Source organism: Nuphar pumila, chromosome 4, assembly GCF_984573655.1.
Source record: "Nuphar pumila chromosome 4, dmNupPumi1.hap1.1, whole genome shotgun sequence".
Classification (NCBI taxonomy): domain Eukaryota; kingdom Viridiplantae; phylum Streptophyta; class Magnoliopsida; order Nymphaeales; family Nymphaeaceae; genus Nuphar; species Nuphar pumila.
This window is the reverse complement of record NC_143252.1, coordinates 136,667,066-136,691,447: the sequence shown is the minus strand read 5'-3', so window position 1 is coordinate 136,691,447 and position 24,382 is coordinate 136,667,066. Positions and strand designations below refer to the sequence as shown.

Sequence of the window (24,382 nt, the reverse complement as noted above, 5' to 3'; positions counted from 1 at the left end):
TAGTTAGCCCCTATACCTCCAGTAGGATGATAATCGAAACATCATCATATCTGGAAGCTACAAGGATATTATACATCTCCAAAATTTCTCCACATCAGTGCTGCACTGACTAATGTTCTCATACTGGTTCGTCAAGAGGATGCCCTCATAATGATTGATAGATATGAATTCTCCTATCCCATTGCAACACTTTTCAGGTTTTCAACAACAATCAAAGTCAAGGAGTCCAAAGCAATATGCTTCGTTTGAATTATCGTGCACCAACCATATTAATATGTCAGTTACAGTCAATAAGAACCGAAGGAATGTTCATGGCAACCAATGGAGGGAAAAGCTAAGAACAAACCAGGAAATACCATCACAGGGTTTAAGAAACATTTCATTCATGCATTGCTTTAGATTTAAAAGAAACAAAGTTTCACGCACTTCAATTCCATGGGCATGCAAAGCCTTAACCATGGCTTTCATTGAATGGCTTGATGATGGTCCATCATGGAGAGGCCCATACGAGTTCATTGGTGAAAAGAAGCTGCAAAAGTAAAGTTCAACAAGGTCAAGTCTTGAAACAGAAAAAAATCAACATCGAATATTTATGTACTGGTGATAATGAACACATGAGGACTAGAGAAGCTAATTTCTAAGATAATGGAAATCATTTAACTGATGTAACCAACAATTGTCTTATGTTGCAGCAGCATAAGCAGATGCATTCCTCACATTCAGCAAAGTGGATTTCCTAAGTTCAGCTTTCAAGCATTTATGTAGTTCCAGTTGTCCTCAGCATTTTCTTGGGAACCATGGTAATTGAAAAATTAGGATTAATTGGTTAAAAACATGATCAAGTTCATTTGGTCAATCTATTGGCAGATTGCCAGATTGTGATTAATCAACCAATCTCATGAATCATGATTAAATGCAATTAATCAGAAGGTTATAGTTAAGCATTTTATATCAAAATTTTAACACATTTCTCTATAATCTTTAAATCTTAAATTAGGAAAAGTCTTTCACCTAAATTAAAAAGTTGGGAAAGCCAGAACTGATGAAACCAAAAAACCAATTAAATTATTAGACAATAATGTTATATTACAATAATAAAAGCTGCCCTTTTTGTCCTTTCATCTATTGCATTTCTTTTATTAAAAAACAGGCTCTCTCTCTCTCTCTCTCTCTCTCTCTCTCTCTCTCTCTCTCTCTCTATATATATATATATATATATATATATATATATTGCATTGTCTACAATAGAGGTCGAGTGTCGAGCTATGACGCAGACTACTGCAGAGATTGTTTGGCTTCAACTATTACTTAGGGATATGGGTGTTACTCTATTATCATCGACATCTTTGCATTGCAATAATCAGAATGCTATCCATATGGCTAAGAATCCAGAGTTTCATGAGTGTACCAAACATATAGAGATTGACTGTCACTTCGTACGTCATCGTATCTCAATGGCACTATTACCTTGCCTTATGTTTAATCCGTTCATCAGATTGTCAATGTCTTCACTAAGGCAAAACCAATCGTTCAGTTTCGCACCTCTATCTCCAAACTTGCAATGGTTCCTATGTACCATCTCGAGTTTTAGGGGGAGCGTGAAAATAGTGAGTAGGATGTGTCTTAGGGGGCATAGTTGGCATATTGATGTTTGATATGTCCTTTTTTGTACATACATTTTTTATTGTTTCATGTTCTTATCTTTCTCAGGGTTATTTCAGTCCTTGTAATGTTTCCTTGTAATGTAAGCCCAATAGAGAGGGTAGACTCTCGTGTATCTTTTCTTAATAAAAAGAGGCAATTTTGAGTTTTGCCCTACACTCTAGTGTGTGCTTGTGCTTGCTTCATATTGCAGCCAATCGAAGAAGTCTAACCCATTGACAGTCCTAATGCTGTTCTTGCTGCCTCTTCCTAGAATTTTTCTTGATCTTCAAGCTTTCTCTCTTGTCACTTGTGATATTTTTCTCTCCATATTCCTCCTTTCTTCAAAACCTTAATTTAAGGTAACCAATCTATATGCACACATGTAAACATCACAATCTTTCCCTTAAAAGAAAGACAATCTATAATAGTAGATTCACTATAATTTTCAGACAACTTTCAAAATAGCCGATCTACAATAGTAGATTCACTAGAATTTTCAAACATTCAAACTTTCAGGCACACGATCAGTATAATGGAAAAAAGAGAGCTGTTACTCACTGATATGGAAAATAAGGTCCTTTTTCCTCCACGAATGGGAAAATTGGTTCTAAAAGAACTGCATTTACACCTAGTAAAAGAGCATCATATAAGACAATTCTCAAAAATTGATATGCATATTTATAATCTAAAAATAAAGTCTAAATTGCAACAAGAGCATGAAACAAATGAAGCAAGCAATCTTTAGTTACCAAGTTTCTTGAAATGGTGTAACTTCTCAATAATACCAATGAAAGTCCCAGCAGTAGTGCTAGGCAATTGACTAGATCTATCTTCAGTAAAGCGCTGTACATTTAATCGGTAGACCACCAGTTTCTCCATTGGTATGCTGAAAAACAAAACATCAGTATTTTCTGTAACCCAAGTCAAACAGACTAAACATTCATAGAAAAAGCATAGATAAGTTGAGACTCGGAAATTGCTTTTAGAATTCAAAAATTTCAGTGTCCTCAGAAAGAGCTGCTTATAAGTCAGCTGTTGAGTAGATAGTACTTAAAAATTGCAGAGAACTAGAAAAAGTGCATTTGCTAATGACTGAATCATCAAAACATATAACCATGGAGAAAAGAACATGATGTACTGGATGGTATTTGAAATTCCTTCAAACAAGAGCAAGGTTCAGCTATAAACATGTATAATTTGATATAAACCCCAGACTATCATGGACCAAAACTTCATATTTGTGCATACATCTGTAAGAGAAACAGCAAAAAACACCAAATCATTGCAGATTTAGATGCCATCACTTGATTTTCAGACAGGGTGTTATTTCTGCACTATTGGGAGGAATTCCCATGAATCAATTCTTTCTTAAAGTTACCAAGACAATGTTAGCAATAACAGACAATAGATTTGGAACAAAGAATAACCTCTAATTAAGAAGACAAAGATTTCCATCACATCTTTGCAGGAGTGGTACCCAATGTTAAAATACATGTAATTCATATATATATGTAATTGTCTAAAATACGGGGTATTTTAGTCATTTCACAAGTACCCGATAGGGGTACTTGTTATTCTTCATTTATTTTCCCCTTTAATTTTTGTAATTTATATTTTTTATTTTTATGTTTTTGCTCACACAAAAGGGGCCCCACCATGAAGTCGATGGGGCCCCCAACGGTCACATTTGTGACCGTTGGGGGCTCCCAACGACTACATGGGGAGCCCCTAGGTGGCTCTCCTTTTAAGGCCTTATGGCCATCCCCCCTCTCCTTCATTTGTGTATATATAGGGGTGAACCCCTCTTGTATTCTTCACTCTTGAGAGCTCTCTCTCTTTTTCAATAAGAGACTTTTATATTTTTATGTTGTGTTGTCTCTTGTGGGTTTGAGTGTTAGCCCTTTTGTTTGTTCATTAGTGAATGTTGTAAGTGCTTAATGCACTCTTAGTTTTTCCGCATATTTCATTACATGGTATCAGAGCCTTGTGTATGCTCTTCTTCTTAATATAGCTAGTTGAATAGTTATATTATTGTTTTTTGTATCTCTCTTCGTTTGTTCTCTTGTGAGTGATTAAATGGAAGGGGAACAAAAGATTGATCTCTCCTTCAAGCTCAATGGCTCCAACTACATGATGTGGGCCGCCGCCATGGAGAACAACCTCAAAGGTAAAAAACTTTGGGGATATGTTATGGGCACCATTCCGGAACCACAACTCCAACTCACTAAGATGGATGGTGATCAAGAGAAAGCTCTTGAAGGAAATGCTCGCATGAAGGCCATTGAAGATCACCAATCTAAAGTGGAAGATTGGGAAAGTAAGCATGCGAAGATTCTTGCTTGGTTCATGAACAATGTGGAGCTCAAGATTTGCGCCAACATTGCTAAGTTTCGGATGGCTAATGAAGCATGGTTCTTTATGAAATGTATGTTTACTCAAAAAGACCTTGCTCGTCAATTCTTTCTTCAAGAAAAAATCTGGACTATCAAGCAAGGAGAAATTAGTGTAAGAGACTACTATAGCACTCTTGGACCCTTATGGGATGAGTTATCTTTACTAGAACCAAAGTGGGTTTCTAGTGTGGATGTGGAACTAAGAAGAGAACAAATGGAAAAAGAACAGTTTTTCCAATTTCTACACGGGCTTAGGCCCGAATATGAACAAGTTAGATCTTCCCTTCTTCATAGATCTAAGCCTCTTCCCTTGGAAGATGCCATAGCCGAAATATGTCAAGAAGAAACTCGTCTTGGCATGATTAAAGGAGGAGATGATATTTTGGCCGTATCTAAACCCGACAATCATGTAAAAACCTATAAGCCTCCACACTTTGGAAGGCAAAATAATTATAATGGCAACTATAGAAAAGTCATTTGCCATCCTTGCCAAGAACCGGCTCACATAAAACCTAATTGCCCTAAGTTGAATGAAGCACCTAAAAACAAGGTTGCCTTCGTTGAAGAAGCTACTCAAAAGAAGGAGAAAACTATCAAAGGGAAGGAGTCCTTTTCTCTTGCCCAACTATCAGAAGCACTACAAACTCTACTCAAGATTCCATCAACCTCGGGTGCCGCCATAGCTTCTTCCTCTCCTCCAGGTAGGTCTTCTTGGATCCATGATTCTGGAGCTTCCTTTCATATGACTCCTCTTGAAAATGAGCTTTCCGATTTGTGTAATAACTCTAAAAACTCCTATGTTTCAACCGCCGATGGTACATCTTTACAAGTAAAAAGTTTTGGAACCTTAAATTCTTCTAAAGATTTCTTTGTGCCAAACGTGAGAGTGGTACCTCAACTTAATCTAAATCTCCTCTCTATTGCTCAAATATGTGATCATGGATGTGAAATCTCCTTCTCAACTATGGATTGCTCTATACAGGATCTCCGGTCAGGGAAGCAGATTGGGCAAGGTCATTGGAGGGGAGATCTCTATTACATGAGCAACTTGAAACTTCCCACCAACTCTTTTTGTAACCATGTCCAAGATAAAAATATTGAAATTTGGCATCAAAGACTTGGACATCCTAGCTTCTCAAAAATGTACTCTTTTCCATTTGGAAAGAAATTTTGTAATGAGAAACATTTTGTTTGCAAGAGTTGTATTTTTGCCAAAATGAAATCCACCCTGTTTCCAAATCGAACCTTTGTGTCCAAAAGACCCTTTGAGTTACTCAATTCCGACGTTTGGGGTCCTTCCCCGGTCATGTCTAAAGGAGGATACTCCTATTACGTTACTTTCATTGATGACTACACTAGATATGTGTGGATCTACTTTCTCAATTTAAAATCCGAAGTCTTTGACTTCTTCAAAAAATTTCATATGATAGTCAAAAATCAATTTTCAAGTAATATCTCTACTCTTAGATCCGATTTAGGTGGAGAATATCTATCAAATGAATTTCAAAATTATTTAGAAATAAATGGAATTTGTCATCAAAGATCGTGTCCTAGGACTCCTCAACAAAATGGTTTAGCCGAAAGAAAGCATAGACACATCATGGAAACCACTAGGACACTCCTTATTTCCAAAGAAATTCCAAAGAGTTTTTGGGCTGAAGCGGCCTTAACCTCAACTTACTTGATAAATAGAATGATATCTTCATCCTTACAAAATACATCTCCATATGAAAAACTATTTGAAAGAACACCCGATTTCAATAGATTAAGAATTTTTGGGTGTAAATGTTTTGTCCTTACTCATAAAAGAGACAAATTATCTCCTAAAGCTATTGAATGTGTTTTCTTAGGATATGGAGAAAACCAAAAGGGTTTTAGATGTTTTGACTTGAAAAATAACAAACTCTATGTATCCAAAGATGTAACCTTTTTGGAAAATGAAAATGGTTTTATGAAAACTAAAGATATTGACGAAAGTGAATATGCTTTCTTATTTGATCTTCTTTCCCAAGAAGATGAGACTCCTCAAGAAGAGGAAATCTCTAATGAGTCGTTGAATGACCTAGAGGATGTTCCTCTTGACAATATTGAAGATGAAAGTGATAGACCAATCCAAACCTATGTTAAGCGTGGTCAACAAGCTCAAATGATCGTCTTAGAAAAATACTCTCAAGGGTCCAATATAGAAGAAACTTCTTTAAGGAGATCCGACCGAATCTCCAATCCTCCTAATAGGTTTGTTTCCTATGAATCTCTAACTCCAAGATATAGAGCATGTCTAATTGCATTACACTCATTTCATGAACCTTCACATTATAATAAAGCCAAAAACATTCCCCAATGGGTTGAAGCCATGAACTTAGAACTTAGTGCCCTTGAAAAGGCAAAAACTTGGGAAATAACTTCATTACCCACTGGAAAGAGATCGATTGGATGTAGATGGGTCTTCAAAATTAAAACTAAAAGTGATGGTTCATTAGAACGCTATAAAGCCCGATTAGTAGCAAAAGGATATGCTCAGGAATACGGTATAGATTATGAAGAAACTTTTGCACCCGTAGCTAGGATGACCAGTGTTAGGACTCTTATCGCCGTGGCATCAGTCAAAAAATGGCCCATCTATCAACTAGATGTTAAGAATGCTTTCCTAAATGGCGAATTAAATGAAGAAGTTTATATGGATCCTCCTCCAGGAGTGTGTATTGGTAAAGATAAAATTCTCAAACTTAAGAAGACATTATATGGTTTAAAACAAGCCCCAAAGGCTTGGCATGATAGATTTAGTAATGTTATGATAAGTTTGAATTTTCGTTCATGTTATACTGACACTGCTTTGTTTGTGAAAAGTGTAGGGTCTTCAGTAGTTATTTTACTACTTTATGTTGATGATATGATCATCACTGGAAGTGATGAGCAAGGCATTAATGATATTAAGAAGGTTTTGAAAGAAAATTTTGACATGTCTGACCTTGGTTTCTTAAGATATTTTTTAGGGATTGAAGTAGCGTACTCTCCTCGAGGGTACATTCTCTCTCAGATAAAACTTGCTGCTGACATTTGTTCCAAATCTGGTATCTCCGATGATAAGAAGACAGAAACCCCATAAGTCATCAATGCAAAATTAAGGTTGGAAGATGGAACACCTCTCAAGGATCCTACTCCCTACCGGCAACTTGTTGGGTCTCTAACCTACTTATCCATCACTCGGCCAGACATAGCTCATGTCGTCCACTCTGTCAGTCGGTTTCAACATGCTCCTACAACCGTGCACATGAGTGCGGTCTTAAGGATCGTCAGATATATCAAAAACACCATAACTAAGGGAGTCTTTCTTTCCTCTGCCTCGTCACTTGATTAAATTGCTTATACTGATGCTGATTGAGGAGGAAATCCCAATGATCGAGTCTCAACTACGGGATTTTGTGTTTTCTTAGGTGACTCTATGATTTCTTGGAGATACAAAAAGCAGCACAAAGTATCCTTGTCCTCAACGGAAGCGGGATATCATGCTATGGCCACTACAACCATGGATCTTGTGTGGCTAAGAAGTCTCCTCAGTGATATGGGCATCGTCATCTCTACTCCTTCGAAGATGTGTTGTGACAACAAAAGCGCAATCTATATTGCAAGCAATCACACATTCCATGAGCGTACTAAGCATATTGAGATGGACTGCCATTACGTACGTGATGAATACCTAAGAGGAACCATAGCACTACCTTACGTCATATCTGAGTATCAGTTGGCGGACTTCTTCACTAAGGCCCTTGTTGCTCCTCGTTTTTTGTTTCTCCTTAACAAGCTTTCGATTGTATCCCCGTAAAGCTTGAGGGAGGGTGTTAAAATACATGTATTTCATATATATATATATATATATATATATATATATATATATATATATATATATATATATATATATATATATATATATTTATATATATATATATATATGTAATTGTCTAAAATACCCTATAGGGGTATTTTAGTCATTTCACAAGTACCTGATAGGGGTACTTGTTATTCTTCATTTATTTTCCCCTTTAATTTTTGTAATTTGTATTTTTTATTTTTATGTTTTTTGCTCACACAAAAGGGGCCCCACCATGAAGTCGATGGGGCCCCCAACGGTCACATTTGTGACCGTTGGGGGCTCCCAACGACTACATGGGGAGCCCCTAGGTGGCTCTCCTTTTAAGGCCTTATGGCCATCCCCCCTCTCCTTCATTTGTGTATATATAGGGGTGAACCCCTCTTGTATTCTTCACTCTTGAGAGCTCTCTCTCTTTTTCAATAAGAGACTTTTATATTTTTATGTTGTGTTGTCTCTTGTGGGTTTGGGTGTTAGCCATTTTGTTTGTTCATTAGTGAATGTTGTAAGTGCTTAATGCACTCTTAGTTTTTCTGCATATTTCATTACACCAATACTCATGTTGTTAAGCTATATCATATATATATATATATATGATACACATGCTCATATCATTGTAATAGGTATTACCCAATAGGGGTATTTCAGTCTTCTCACTTTATAGGTTGTGCCCACTTGGGGCACTAGTGTCTTTGTATATTTTTTGTTTTCTTTATTTTTTTTTTGTTTTGTAAATTTCTATTTTTATAATGGGGAATATTGAATTGCCCAAATATAGTTGTTGGGAGATCCCAACAGCTATATTGGCTTTCCTTTGTGTATATATAGAGGTGCATACCCTTAGATGGGTATTGCTTTCTCAAGCACCCAATATCTCAATAATATTCATGTAAAACCCGTAATTTTTAAGGATTATTAATAAATAAAGAACTCATTTTTTTATCTCTAAATTAGAAATGTGTTTCTAGTTTTTGAATTTTATTTATTTATTTATTACATATTCATTTGTTCATTTAAGCCAATCAGAGTATAATTTGCATTTATAGAACTATTTTGGGCTATAAGTCACTATTTATATGTATATATGTATATATTATATTTAAATATATTTTTGATGGAGTTTGTAAATTATTGGAGTGTATTTGTATGTTATTTGGCTCTTGGTAATGATCTATAGGGTAATTTGCTATTTTTGGCTAATCATGTTATAATTGACATTTTTTGAGTTTTTGACATTTGCTATCGCACACGAAGGGTTCGTTGGATTGCTTGAGTAGCGGTCTTTGCGGACTTCGAAACTCCTCGGTCTTTTGAGTTTCGATTAATTGTTCTTCACATTATTAAGGTAAGATACCTTAACTGAACTTGTAGAGAAAATGTTTAGGCACTAATTGTGTAAGCATGATGTCGTTGCACTGAATATTTAAAAGAATTGCAAATACAAGTTATGCTCACACACTTCACTTAGTTGTAGATATCTAGGACTCTTGTGATTGTAGTTCGGAGATCATGCTTGTCATTATTATAGTTAGCGGAATATGGAGTGTGTTTGTTGCAGGTACACCTGTGTGTGGGGTTGAATGTCTGTGCACTTATGAATGTAGAATATGTACGCAATGTGTGTCATCATACTTTGGTTTGAGCATAATATGTTGTTTTGTGTGTTTGTATGAATTTGATACACGGTGCACATATAACTACTATGGATATGTATAAGTCATGTTCGATGCATACTGTGAATGTTATATATATCGTTTTGTCGTATGATGGACTCATTTATTCTTATATAGAAGAAAGCATGCGAATGTTATAAATTGTTTTGAACTTGTATGTCTTGTTTGCTTAAGAAATATATGCATATGATGTACGGTAGGATGGTCAATGAAATTTTGACCAACCCTTACACAATTATATCTAAGGTGATATATCGATTCATGTGGTGAAAAATGCATGCGACTTTAATCGTGTGTGCAAATCTCGAACTACGTAGGAGTTATGTATGTTGAGGTTTAGTTGCTCTGTATTATGAAATGTGCATGTTCACGTATGCATGCATATAACTCATGTTTTGTTTACGCATGCTTCGAGGTTCAATTTACGAAATGCAATGTTCTTTGTAGCGATGATATGATGTGTAGGATAATATGCTTATGTATGATATGATTTAAATGTCACGTGAAATGAAATTATGAATGCATGCGATAAATGTTTAAGTTCAATAGTGAACTTTGATTCATGAAGCCTTATTGGTTAAATGTGTGATTTTATAATTTTAATGCCATATGAAGTGATGTATGATGTGATGCTTTGATTGTATACATGCTTATGCCCGTGTTGATGACTATCGACCCTGAGAGTGGTCAATTGTATTGATGCATGTATCACAATAGTTTTCACTGGATATGATACCCGTTGAGGAACTGTTCTCAAAGGATTCTTTGTGAGGGTGTGCATGACCAGATCAGGTAATCCGGCTACAGCGGTAAGTCTCTGTGAGGAAGTAAATTGTCCAAGAGCGGGTAGCCCACGAAGACGGTATATTCCTGTGAGGAAGTGCATTGTCGAAGACCAGGTAGACCATCCGTCTAGGACGGCAACGCCTTGTGAGGTCGTATATTTCTCAGACCAGGTGATCTGGCATGGATTTTGTAAATCTTTATTATGAATAAATGAAATGTTATGATGAATTGTGATGATCTTCTGAGTTGATTGAGATAGCCAGTTATGAATCTATAGATTTGGCTTTACTATGGAAGCTATACATCTTCTTAGACAACTTATTGAGAGAAATAGAGAGAGGAACAAAGATTTGCATATGGTTTTTATTGATTTGGAGAAGGCATACGATAGAGTACCTAGGGACGTTCTCTGGGAGACAATGATGAAGAAAGGTGTTTCTCTCAAGTACATTAGTATAATTAAAGATATGTATGGATTAGTAACCAATGTCCGCACTTCTGGAGTGGTGACAACCAATTTTCCTATAACGGTTGGGTTACATCAAGGATCTGCTTTAAGCCATTTCCTATTTGCTATAGTGATGGATGAGCTTACGAGATCAATTCAAGAAAATATGTCGTGGTGTATGTTGTTTGCTGATGATATTGTTTTGATTGATGAGTCTAGAGCTGGAGTTAATGCTAAGTTAGAATTATGGAGACAGACATTGGAAGCAAGAGGTTTTAAGTTAAGTAAGATTAAGACAGATTACATGGAATGTCGGTTTAGTAAGCAACGAAATAGTGATGGGAGTGTAGTGAAGATTGGTGAGCAAGAAATACCGGTGGATGATTGTTTCAAATATTTGGGATTTATCATTCAAAAGTATGGAGAAATTGATGGAGATGTAAATCATAGGATAAAGGTTGGGTGGATGAAATGGAAGAGTGCAATTGGAGTGTTATGCGATCGTAGAATGCCATTGCGGTTGAAGAGAAAGTTTTATAAGACGACCATTAGGCCCGCTTTACTATATGGTACGGAATGTTGGGCTGCCAAGAGACATCATATTCAAAAAATGAGTGTAGCTGAGATGTGTATGCTGAGATGGATGTGTGGAAATACAATAAAAGATAAGATTCAGAACGAGGAGATACGTAAAAAGGTAGGCGCTGCACCCATTGAAAATAAGATGAGAGAGAATCGTTTACGGTGGTTTGGACATATTCAGCGAAGGCCTAATGATGCTCCAGTTAGAAGGATGGAGAAATGGGAAAATATATTAGTTAAAAGAGGTCGGGGTAGGCCTAAGAAGACTTGGATGGAGATGATAGGAAAGGATATGAATGCTTTGAACCTCACCGAGGACATGGCATTGGATAGAAATTATTAGAGGAGAAGGATTCATGTGGAAGACCCAGAATGATTTTCTTTTTTGGTTCATATCGCCGACCCCAATTGTTTTGGGATGAAGGCGTAGTTGTTGTTGTTGTTGTTGTTGTATATATTGAACTCAGATATGATAATCAGATCCTTATTGATTTTAGATCTTGATATGAGGTTATGATTGTGACGCTTATGTTAACGTATAGGTGAATGACACATCACGCTTATAAATGACTAGTTTTGACTTATGAGGTGAATGATACATCACGCCTACATAGTTTCATTGCAAATGATTGCATTATGATTGTCTGAGTAAATATATCACACCTATGCATCATGAATATCTGACTAAATTACTTATAATGTATGTGTGTGTGTTTCACGTTAGAAAGGTCAAATGTGATTTGACTTATTGTTTATAAGAATTATGAATGCATATGAAAATAATGTAATGATATGAATGTCTTAGATGCACATATATATTTATGCGATGACTTGTATGACTTGAATGCATATAGATTATGCTTTATTACGTGGGTTAAGGTTGAATAGAATTTTAAGTGATGAAATGATTTTAAATGTTTTATGTTTGAATGCTTGAAATGAATGACTCATAGGATGTTGTTCCCTTGTCTATCACTTGACGATAGATGAATAATATATCTTTACCTTTAAATGCTTGATATGTTTTCTTTAAATTTGAGTTTTGGTTGCTTTACCGGACTTTAGCAAGTCAGACCCCGTTTTATGGGGGACAGGTAATGCAGGTAAAGTATGATGAGTAGTTGGAGGAAAGGGCTGGTCGAGCTGCATTCTCGAGGGTCCACTCTTACCTTGCGATCTTGGTATTCATGATCTTTTCGTTTTAAGTACTTGATCATGTAGAAACTGGAGTATTGTTTTCATACTCTGATTTGAAATGAAATTAAAACTCTTCATATTTCAATCTTATATTGTACGTGGTTTGAAATGTGTATATCCCGTACATTTTGATTTGATTGTTATCTTTAGTGTAACCGTGCCCAAAGTCTTAACCGTTTTTAAAAATTGTTTCCGCATTATAAGATCTGATTTACTTATACTTATCAAAAAAAAATGGTCTCAAAATTTCAATATTTGAACTATAATTAAGGTTAAAATTTTTGGGGCGTTACAATTCATTACTTCAAACCCATAAATGGCTTATGAGTATGAATTTTGTATTGACCCATAAGTAGTCATTGTATTCTTGTGTTCTCGTAAGCCCATAAAAGTCATTTATTTGTATTTTTTTTCTTTCATGACATAGAATTAGAGCCTTGGTGCTCCTTGATTGCTCTTTGTATTTGAAGATACGTGGTGGACCATGAAGATCGTAGGAGTGTCGATTTGTTGCTTTGGAAAGCGTTCCATCAACAATCTTCATAGTTTTTCTTCTCCCTCGTCTTTTCTCTCTTTCTCTCTCCTATTCCCTTTTCATTCATGGCCGACAAGAAAGTTGTAATTGTTCTCATCAAATTCGATGGGACCAACTACAACATGTGGGTCATCGTAGTGAATAGAATATTAGTAGGGAAAGAATTGTGACATTTGGCTGATGGTTCCACTCTAGAACCTCAACCTATTCTTACCAAAGTTGTGGTGGGAGAAGATGGAACATCGAAAGAAGAAACTCTGAAAGGAAATGAGAGTGATAAAAGTGCTTTTGGACTACAAAAATAGCTATAAAGCATGGAAAGTAGGTCATGCTAAAGTGCTCTCACTCTTCGTGGGAAGCATGTGTGTGGAGCCATGTGAGAACATCTTGAAATTTGAAAGAATGGATGAGGCTTTGACTTTTATCGAGCAAACGTATACTCAAGGAAATGTTGCTCACAAATGGAAAATATGTAACAAGATCCATAAATGCACACAAGGTGACAAAGGTGTGCGTGTAACGACCCCAACTCGTACCCATGAAAAAGTGACAACTTTTTTTTAAGTGCGGAAACATTCCTAAAGACTCGGGGCCCTTACCGTTAAACACAACTACCACCACAAGGGATCTTATACTCATCTTTCATACCAAACCAAACCAAACTTTATTTATTCAAATGCAGAGTCTGAGACATAAGCAAATGAAATATAAATAAAGCAAAAAAAAGTCATGTTGTCCAAAAGAATCTGTCAAGCAGTCATGTAGTCCCTTCGTAACTCCTCTCAAAAGCAAGTCGCCTCACTAGGCATCTGAGGCTGCGAAAAACACAAAAGTAGGGTGTCAGAATCCAAAGAATCTTGCGTATGAATCTCTCTAATGAAACAAACAAAAAAAAAACATAAACAAGAATCATGCAATATTTTAGAGGGATATAATTATGACAAATTCATAATTCAATTAACCATTCATGTAATAAGGGAACCATTATTAAGCATGAGAGAACATTTAATAAATAACAAGGACCACAATTTAACCAATACAAACATTTAACAAGCATTAGGGAACAAACATCATGCATTCATCAATATATCACAATTAAAGGAACAAGTAAATATGCATGATCTAATGCATATCAGGAATATACATGATTTCAGTACAATGCATAAATAAATTATTATCTTTTATCATAGTTTTCTTTTCATATGCATGTCCCTATTAAATGACACAATTTAAGTTCCTCTTTTTAATTATCGTTGCCCGCGGATACTCCAAACGAGTAAAATCTCCGAAGTCAAGTTAGGTTCTCATGGTAGCTTAACACACAATTTGTATTTTATTACTGGATTTCAAACTTAAACCTCGACCGATATCAAGAATCAGCATCATCCATCGAAAATTGAAAATCAGCATCCAATGTCTGGTACACCATAGAAATCAGCATCCACTGGCACCACTTTCTTGGTATACCAAAACAACAGTTGTGTCTACACACCACCCCCAGGCAAAGTGGCGAACTCTCCCTAAAACCGTAGCCAGGAAAAGAACCTAAATATCGGGTTCAGGGGAAACAACAACGCACACGGAGTTTTAGTATCTTCACGGTCCCCAAACCTCTAAGCCCAAGATTACCTTTTCGTAGAAGGAACATCAAGGGAACGTTAATTACACTGTTTTCTTTCTTATCTTGTTGTTAATATCAATTCCATAAATTTGCAAATCAACATGAAAACATAAACTCGGAAATCAGCATGCGCAACTCTCCACGGTCTACCACCTATGGCAACAATAGAACAGTGCAATTAAAACCACAATATCAAATATGACTTTTGCAATGCATAAACAAGTAAAGCAAGGAGCACATCGGCTCAAAGCATCCCACAGCCCATGATGATCCATCTTGATAATCTATGCGTTCATATGCAAAAATCTTAAAGAACATGTCAATGCATTCAGTTCTTATCACATGCCTTTCGATGTACAATCAAGAATGTCAATTTAGAGATGTGCATAAAATAATAATATTCATATACATGTATTCATTATTACAATGCAAGCTTTCATATAATCATGCCAAATGCACGCTTTCATTCATTAACCAATTCAATTAAACATGTGAATCAATACAGGCTTTTATTCATGAATCGTACAACTGAACATGTGAACACTCATGCCACTGATTACATGCAAGACATGATCATTTCAAGTCTTTGCATGCATAAGAAATAACTATGCATTAATACCATGAATATGCATGTCATAAACAGCCTAGACATGTATGCAATGTCATTCTCTTACATGCATAAAACCAAGTGTAATCCAATTAACACATGCAAACACTCGTGCCAAATGCGTACTTTTTATTCAATTCATGTATTCATGACTAGTGCATGCTTTCATTCACGAATCACTTCACTTGGAACGTGCGAACACCCATGCAATTATTTACATGCAACACATCAATTCAAGTACCCACATGCACATGGAACAACTTTGCCATAATACTTTGATTATGCATAACTTAACAAGTCCAAGCATGTGAAGAAAATTATTCTTTTGCATACATACAACCAAGTCTTTCATAAGCACAAATCTGGAAATTTTCCTGCCAAACTGAATGACTTTTTTTTCAGATTCAAATAAGCATATCAAGTGAGCATCAACTTAACATGCAAATCACATAACAAATCTGGATATTTTTCATACAAGTCATAGCATGCATAAAAAGCTCCTCTCTTCTTTTAAAACTTTTTTTTTGGAGTGTCTGCCCAATCAGCTGCTCGGCTGGGCTCGATGCCCTGACAGGGCCTGGCAGGTTAGGCCAACCGAACAGGGTTCGGGTGGTCTGACAGCCAGCCCTCCCCCCTCTCTTCACACTCTATAAAAAAAAATCTTTTTAAACACTTGCCCAGCCGAGCCCACTCGGCTGGGCCCCTGCGGCTCGGCAGGCCTGGCAGGCCTGTCAAGGCACTGCCAGGTCTGGCCAGCCGAGCCGAGCTCGGCTGGTCTGCCGACCAGACCGCAACCCAAAAGAATAACATATTTTTTTTTAAAAAAGCGCACCTGCCGATTGGCTGGGCCAGGTAGGGTCCGTCAGCACCTGTCAAGGGTTGCCAGACTAGCACTTGCCCAGCCGACTGGCAGGGATGGTTGTTGCCCAGCTGAGCCCCACTCGACTGGGCTGCCAACCGAGCCAGCGCACAATAAAAAAAAAACTTCTAAACATGCGAAAACATACACGTTTTTTTCTGATTATGCATGCATATGAATACTCATTTTCAGGCTGCACGTATAAGCAAATTTTTACATCTCATATGCATATTTTCATTCAGTTATACATGCATGTACAGTTTCATATTTCAAGTATGCATTCATATGCATATTCACACTCAATATAAGCATGTTCAGATTTGCATAGATTCATAAACCAATCATGATGTTTATGTAGATTTTCAATTAGGAATGCATGTACGAACAAATTCACTCTTATGGATACATGCATATACTTATTTTTTTCATCCGGTTTCAAGATTTTACCTATACTAACACTGGACCAGATTTGGGCATGTTGCAAACATGGCAAAATCTGTCCCGAATCAGTGTTCCACAAATACAAGCATCGATATATGTATTTTTCCCAAAATAAACCCTGAAAAAGAGAAACATAAAACCCATATTAGAGTAAATATCCAGATTTACTATTTTCTCATAGATTTTTACTAAAAACTCGCACGAAAATCATATCCATGCCCTTTTTCTCATTTGAAACAAGAGAGAGACCCGTACCTTGACCGCGAATCGAAAAGAAACGTGGATTTGATAGTGGCAACGACGGATGATTGAAGAAGGAAGTCTTCTTCTTCTTTCTCTTTATCTCTTTTCCTCTCATTTTCCCCTTTTCTCTCTTTTTCTATCTTTTTCTCTCTCTTCCTCTATTTTTTTTCTTCTCTTTCTCTTCCTTCCTCTTTTTTTGATCTATTTATAGAGCTCTAGATGGGCTGGAGAAGAGAGTGCAGCCCCAGCTGGAATTGTCTTCTCTCTCACCCACTTTCCCGAATTTTTCGAAACTCTTCAAGTGTTGACTTTTCCAATTTAAGTGTTTTTAAAAGTCTTTTTTAAAGCTTCTAAGTCATGAACAAGGGCCTTACAAGGAGTCTTAAATACTCTTAAAATAAATCTCGAAATTAATTAAAATTAATTATTTAATTAATTAATTAATTAATTAATTATTAATAAATAAACACCTAGAATCTTCCAAGAATTTATATTATTGAACTAGAACACTTCTAAAGTGATTTTATATGGGTTTAAGGGATCTACATAGAGTCCTACGCAAACCTCAAAATAAATTTTCGGAATTACATTAAATTAATTAATTATTTATTTATTTATTTAATGTTAAATATTAAAAAAATTTCCAGAAGCTTCCAAAAATTACCAAATTAATTTAGGAGGTTTCTTAGCATTAATAAACCCTAATTTAAAGGTTCTTGATGAATTTAAAGTTGAAAAAAAACATTGGGTATGGATCTGGATCCGGATCCGAATCCAAATCCAAATCCATCTCAAAAATCCAAATGGGTCTTGGGTTGGATCATTACCAGATTAATATGGGTCTTGGATAGAGTCCAAGTCCATATTAATTTGAATCAAATCCATCAGATCCGGTCCGATCAAAGTCCGGATCTGAACCAACAAACTGCTTAATTTTTGAAAAAATATGATTTTTGAGTCAATCGTAACCCGGATCAAGAAAAATAAAATATTGTTGCACTAGGAATTCCGAGACGCATCCACTGACACATTACACGAATATCAGATTCCAAATTTCGCCTGAAAATAACCTAATTTTTGCTCGAATTTTCCTTGAATTTAAAGGTTAAAAATAAAACTTTTTCTCATGTTTCGCTTGGCTCGTTTAGACCTTGACAATGAGACCTGGGCCAAGCCCAGATTCCAAAGCATTGGCCAAAAATCGAGCATCAAACGATTTTTCTTCTATACTTAGCTAAATTTTCAGAAATCTCAAATTTAACTAAGTGTGAAAATCCGTGATATTAAAGTGTGATTACTATGGATCCCTAAAAGGACTTGGGGATCAAATGGCTAAATTATAGCCTATTTGGGACACACCCAATGATGTTCGTATAAGAAAGAAACAAATCTTATAAGAGCAATTTTTTCAATTTATGTAAGGGTTAAGACCCGAATTCAAACATGTGAGGGTCACCATTACTCATCATAAGAAAGATGAGTCTCTACATCTTCATGAAGTTTTGGCCGAAGTATGCATGGAAAAGACTAAGTTGAAGACCATGATCGAGTCCAAAGAATCCAAAGATAATGTATTGGATGTCTAAAGACCCAATGCCAACACTAACACTTACAAGCCTCCTCACTTTACAAGACCCAACTTTGGGAGGCAACGTAATGATGAAGAAAAAAAGATCATATGCCATAATTATGAAAAAACGGTACACATTAAGCCTTATTGCTCCGAATTTAAAGGAAATGATGAACGAAGAGCGGCAAATGTAGATGCATTGCATGAGGATATGAATGGAACCAATAGAGATTTCAAATCCGTTGGAACCATGTTGTTGTCCCAATTAGTGGAGGCCCTACAACCGCTTGTCAAAGGTTCATCTTCTTTTGTCACAAGAGACGGGGTATACTCTTCTCTTCCAAGTAAAATTTATTGGCTCTTGAACTCCGGTGCTTCTTTCCATATGACTGTAATGAAGTGGATTGAATCTGATACACATGCAAGAACACACTTTTGTAATGAAGTGGATTGAATCTGATACACATGCAAGAACACACTTTCAATCAAGTAGAATACTTGATTGAATCAAGAAAACCACCCACACAAGGGTCTTAACAAATTGTTATTGCATAAAAGGCACTCTCAAAGAGTTAAAGAAATACATGGCCCCATGAGGGCCATTTATAATACAATGGGAGAATAAGAGGCCGAGCATATGACTGTTGGGACTGCATCCAACGGTCACATTTGTGACCCTTGGGGCAGCTCCAACAGTCATATGGGCTGCCCCTTTTGCATCACAAAAAAATAAAATAAAATAAAACGAAAAATACAAAAGACAATGAACAATAAAATGTCAGCCCATTAGGGGTTGGCGCCTAGTTGGTGAAAAGACTGAAATACCCCTAATGGTATTTTGGTTTACATAAGTATATATATGTATTAACTATATCTTAACACCCCCCCCCCCCTCAAACTCATGGTGGAACAACCGAGAGTTTGCCAAGTAAGAAGCGAAATCTAGGTGACGGAAGCGCTTTGGTGAAGAAATCCGCTAGTTGATACTCTAATGGAACATAGGGCAATGTGATAGTCTTTCGCAAAAATTCTTCACGAACATAGTGACAATCCATTTCAATGTGTTTTATCCTCTGATGGAACGTATCGTTGCTTACAATATACATAGCACTCTTGTTATCGCAGCATAATTTGGAGGGTTCTTTGATGTGGATTATCAAGTCCTCCAGTAATTGTCGGAGCCACACTAACTCTGACGTGATCGTTGCCATGGCGCGATACTCAGCTTCAATTGAGAAGAGAGACACCTTTTGTTGCTTTTTGCATCGCCATGAAATTAGAGTTACCTACAAAAACACATAAACCAGTAGTTGAGCGTCTATCATTCACATCCCCTCCCTAGTGAGAATCAGAGTATGCAATGACTTCTAATGAGGAAGAGGATGACAAAAACAGTCTATGACTTATAGAGTTCTTAATATATCTAATAATTCTCATTACAGCACTCATATATACTGTAGTGGAAGCATGCTGAAATTGACTGACTGAATGAATAGCATAAGAAATATCAGGATGAATAATATAAAGATAAGACAAAACACCAATCATTTGTCTGTATGGGGTTGGATAGTGTAGAGGTTCTTCATCATCCTTCTTCATTTTTGCATTTATGACCTCTAGAGTATCAACCCGTTTCTCATCTGAGAGTTTTGATCTCTCAATAATCTTCGTTGCATACTTAGTCTGTGACAAAAAATAACCACGAGGTGAGTAAGTCACTTCAATACCAAGAAAATATCTTAAAAAACCAAGATTTGTCATATCAAAGTTTTCTTTAAGCACATCTTTGATATGATTTACTCTCTGCTTATCACCTCTTGTGATTATCATATCATCTACGTAGAGTAGTAGTATGACCATCCCTACATTGGAAGATTTAATAAACAATGCAGATTACTAAATCTATCATACCAAGCTTTGGGAGCTTGTTTTAATCCATACAAGGTTTTTCGTAACCTAAGAGTTTTTCCATGTGCTAAGTTTAAACCTGATGGAGGATTCATGTAGACCTCTTCATCTAAGTTACCATTAAGAAAGACATTTTTTACATCCATTTGAAAGATAGGTCATTTTTGAATTGATGTTATAGATATAAGGGTTCTGACAGTCATCATTCGAGCAACTGGAACAAAGGTCTCATCATAGTCAATTCTATATTCTTGACTATATCCCTTAACTACTAATCGAGCTTTATATCTTTCCAATGTCTCATCCCATTTAGTTTTAATTTTGTAAACCCATCTACACCCTATAGTTTTCCGTCATTTGGGTAATATTTGTATTTCCCAAGTTTTTGCCTTTTCTAAAGCTTCTAATTCATCATTCATCGCTTGAATTCATTCTTGATGGTTTTTTGCTTCATGATAGGATGATGGTTCAGTATATGAGTGTATAGCCATTAAACATGTTCGGTATTTTGGTTCAAAGGAATCATAAGATACAAATCTACTAGGGGCCTTGGAAATTCTTATTGATTTTCTAATACTAGCAGAATCTACATCTTGATTTTGTGAGTATCTTTCTAAGGCACATGGTGGGTGATCTTCGGTCCGCCGAGTGTATGTTTGCATGGTAGTATGAAGTGGGTCAATATTATCAAGACCATTGTCTATATTTTCACTTACATCATGAGTGTTTTCATTTTCACTCTCATGCTCATTACAAATGTTTTCACACCTGTCATTTTTATTGATAAGATAAAAAAGAAACGAATTATCATAGTTCTCTTGAATCTTTTCTTTGCTAAAACCGTAATATTTCGTGAAACATATAACTTGTTTCTTTCCATGTCATAGCATCTATATCCCTTTTGATTTTCAGCGTAGCCTAGAAAGACGCAAGGAATTGCTTTTGGGGAAAGTTTGTCATTTCTATGAGTAAGAACAAAACATTTACATCCAAAGACTCTCAACCATTTGTAATCGGGAGAGATTTTAAACAATTTTTCAATGGGAGACATATTTTCAATAGTTTTTTAAGGCATCTATTTATAAAATAAATTGTCATAAAAGCGGCTTCGGCCCAAAACAATTTTGGAACATTTCTTGATATAAGAAGTGTTCTAGTGGTTTCAACAATATGTTTATGCTTTCTTTCAGCTAGACCATTTTGTTGAGGAGTGTATGGGCAAGATTTTTTGATAAATAATCCCATTTAGGTCAAAAAAATTTTGAGTTCTTTTGATACAAATTCTCCCTCGGAATCAGATCTAAAAATTTGAATGTTGGTTTTGAATTGAGTCTTTAATAATAAAAAAAAATTTAAAGCATTCAAATACTTCTGATTTTTGCTTTAAAAAAATATCCAAGAATGTCTACTATAGTCATCCACAAACACAACATAGTATGATACCCCACCTTTGGATATAACTGGAGTCGGTCCCCACACATCCGAATGTATTAACTCAAAAGGATTTTTTGGAATAAAATGTCTTTGTTCAAAGGGAAAAGCTTTCATTTTGCCAAGAATGCAATCTTCACAAACCAAATTCTTTTCCTTATAACTAGTAAGAAATGGAAACAAATGTAATTTGGTCACACTAGGATGTCCTAGTCTTTTGTGCCAATTTTTTATATCTTTCTTTTCCACAAAATTACAAAAGATTGTTTTAATAACTCAAGACTGTCCATTACATAGAGATATCCTCTTCTATGGCCTTGCCCAATCGGCTTCCCAGAATGAAGATCTTATAATAAACAATCATTAGAAGAAAATAAAACTTTGCAACCATAATCCGTAATTTGTGAAACTGATAAAAGATTTAAATTTAGTTTTGGCACAACTTTAATACTTGGTATGTGAAAGTTTGGTTGTTTTTTAAAAGTTCCAAAACTTTTGATTTTTAAAGATGTTCCGTGGGCAGTTGAAACATAAGAATTATTTGGGTTAGAATGACATTCGGATAATATTGACTCATTTGGAGTCATGTGAAATGAGGCACCGGAATCTAAGATCAAAAAAAGTCTTACCAGGGTCACCAGTTATGGATACGGCCACCCCTGAGAAGGAAGAAGCTTGACCTTTGAACATTAGTTGTAGTGCCTCCATTAATTGAGCTAAAGATAGTAAGTCAATGCATTTGTAGTCGTCTATATCATTTCTTTCTACCGAAGCAATTCTCTTATCAACACGGTGATCTTCTTTCTTTCTTTTGAGACAAAAAGGCTTGATATGTCCCAGTTTATAGCAATGATAGCATATGATTTTGCCACCTTTTTTGTACTCATGATCTCCTCTTTTATCGCTTCTTTCATAGTTGTTGGGATGTCTCCCATTCTCATTCTTCACAAAATGAGGAGGCTTATAACTCCTAGTGTGATTATCGGGCTTGGACATAGCAAGAACGGTTTCTTCATCTTTTGGAGTGGATGGCTTCTTTAATCTATTCTCTTCCATAGTCAATTCTTCAAGAGTTTCGACTATGGATGGCCCACCTCCTCTACGAAGGAAAGCCGATTTGGTTTCCTCAAATTCGAGCCTAAGCCCATTCACAAATTGGTAAAAATGCTCCATTTTAATTTGGTTTTCATGGAGTTCTACATCTTGAGGACAATGTCATTTTGGCTCAAGAAGAGCCAATTCATCCCATAGGAGAGAGAGGGCATTTAATATTCTCTAATATTCATCTCTCCTTGAGTCATGGTTCTTACTTTATTTTGGACATTGCATATGTGGGCAATATCTTTAAGACTATACATATCCTTAAGATATGTCCAAGCATCGCTAGCAAAATCAAATTTTGCTAAGCTAGAGCATTTATGAATATCTACACTATTGATGAGTCATCCAATTATTTTGGAATGACCCATCCTCCACTCTTTCCATTTTTTCTCGTAATCGAAAACGGCTTTACCTATTTCCTCACCTTGAAGAGCAACCTCCTTCCCATTCTCAATTTTCGTAAGAACGAGCTTGGGCGTTTTTTCGGTACCATCCACCAAACCCCATAACCCCTTTTCCCATATCTTGTGTTTTACTATGGATGCCCACATCACATAGTTTGTATCCTTTAGGCGTACAAGAATGGAGATTATAACTTCTCTCTCATTCTTCATTCCTTTACAATGCGAAGAGAAAAGGTAGAGAAAGAGATAGTGAGAAGAAGGGAGAAAGATAGATGCACAAGACTTGTTTGAGAAATGGCACGCTTCCCGATGCAACAATCCTTGATTTGTTGAATCCTCTAAGCCCACGATCCTCCTCTTGATATCATCATGATCTTTCTTTTAGAAAAAATGTCTTTGGATCACCAAAGCTCTGATACCATGTAATGAAGTGGATTGAATCTGATACACATGCAAGAACACACTTTCAATCAAATAGAATACTTGATTGAATCAAGGAAACCAACCACCCACACAAGGGTCTTAACAAATTGTTATTGCATAAAAGGCACTCTCAAAGAGTTAAAGAAATACATGGCCCCATGAGGGTTATTTATAATACAATGGGAGAATAAGAGGCTGAGCATATGACTGTCGGGACTGCACCCAACGGTCACATTTATGACCGTTGGGGCAGCTCCAAGAGTCATATGGGCTGCCCCTTTTGCATCACAAAAAAAAATAAAATAAAATAAATGAAAAAGACAAAAGACAATAAACAATAAAATGTCAGCCCATTAGGGGCTGACGCCTATTTGGTGAAAAGACCGAAATACCCCTAATGGGTGTTTTGGTCTACATAACTATATATATGTATTAGCTATATCTTAGCAATGACCCCCATATTCATGTACTTTTCGAATGTAGAAATACTTAAGTACATCTAATGTTTTCACCGTTTATGGCTCCTCTCTTGACATAAATGGGTTTGGTGACTTTAAAAAATCTTCAAATTTTTCTATACCAAAAATTAGATTTGTCACAAAACTCAATTTAAATCATTTTTTTGTTTCTCAAATTGCCAATTATGGT

At 36.0% G+C, this 24,382-nt stretch overlaps 1 protein-coding gene across 5 annotated transcripts in view; it reads right to left on the bottom strand.

Moving 5' to 3' along the window:
- DBE1 (debranching enzyme 1) overlaps positions 1–24,382 on the bottom strand; it is a 170,901-nt gene that overhangs the window by 81,934 nt on the left and 64,585 nt on the right. For all 5 annotated transcript variants that reach the window (XM_090003691.1, XM_090003692.1, XM_090003694.1 and 2 more), the window contains 3 exons: positions 2,394–2,530; positions 2,203–2,272; positions 427–529 (listed from right to left, as the gene is read on the bottom strand). In XM_090003691.1, coding sequence (XP_089859817.1) covers positions 427–529; positions 2,203–2,272; positions 2,394–2,530 — 310 coding nt within the window. The remainder of the gene's footprint in view (positions 1–426; positions 530–2,202; positions 2,273–2,393; positions 2,531–24,382) is intronic.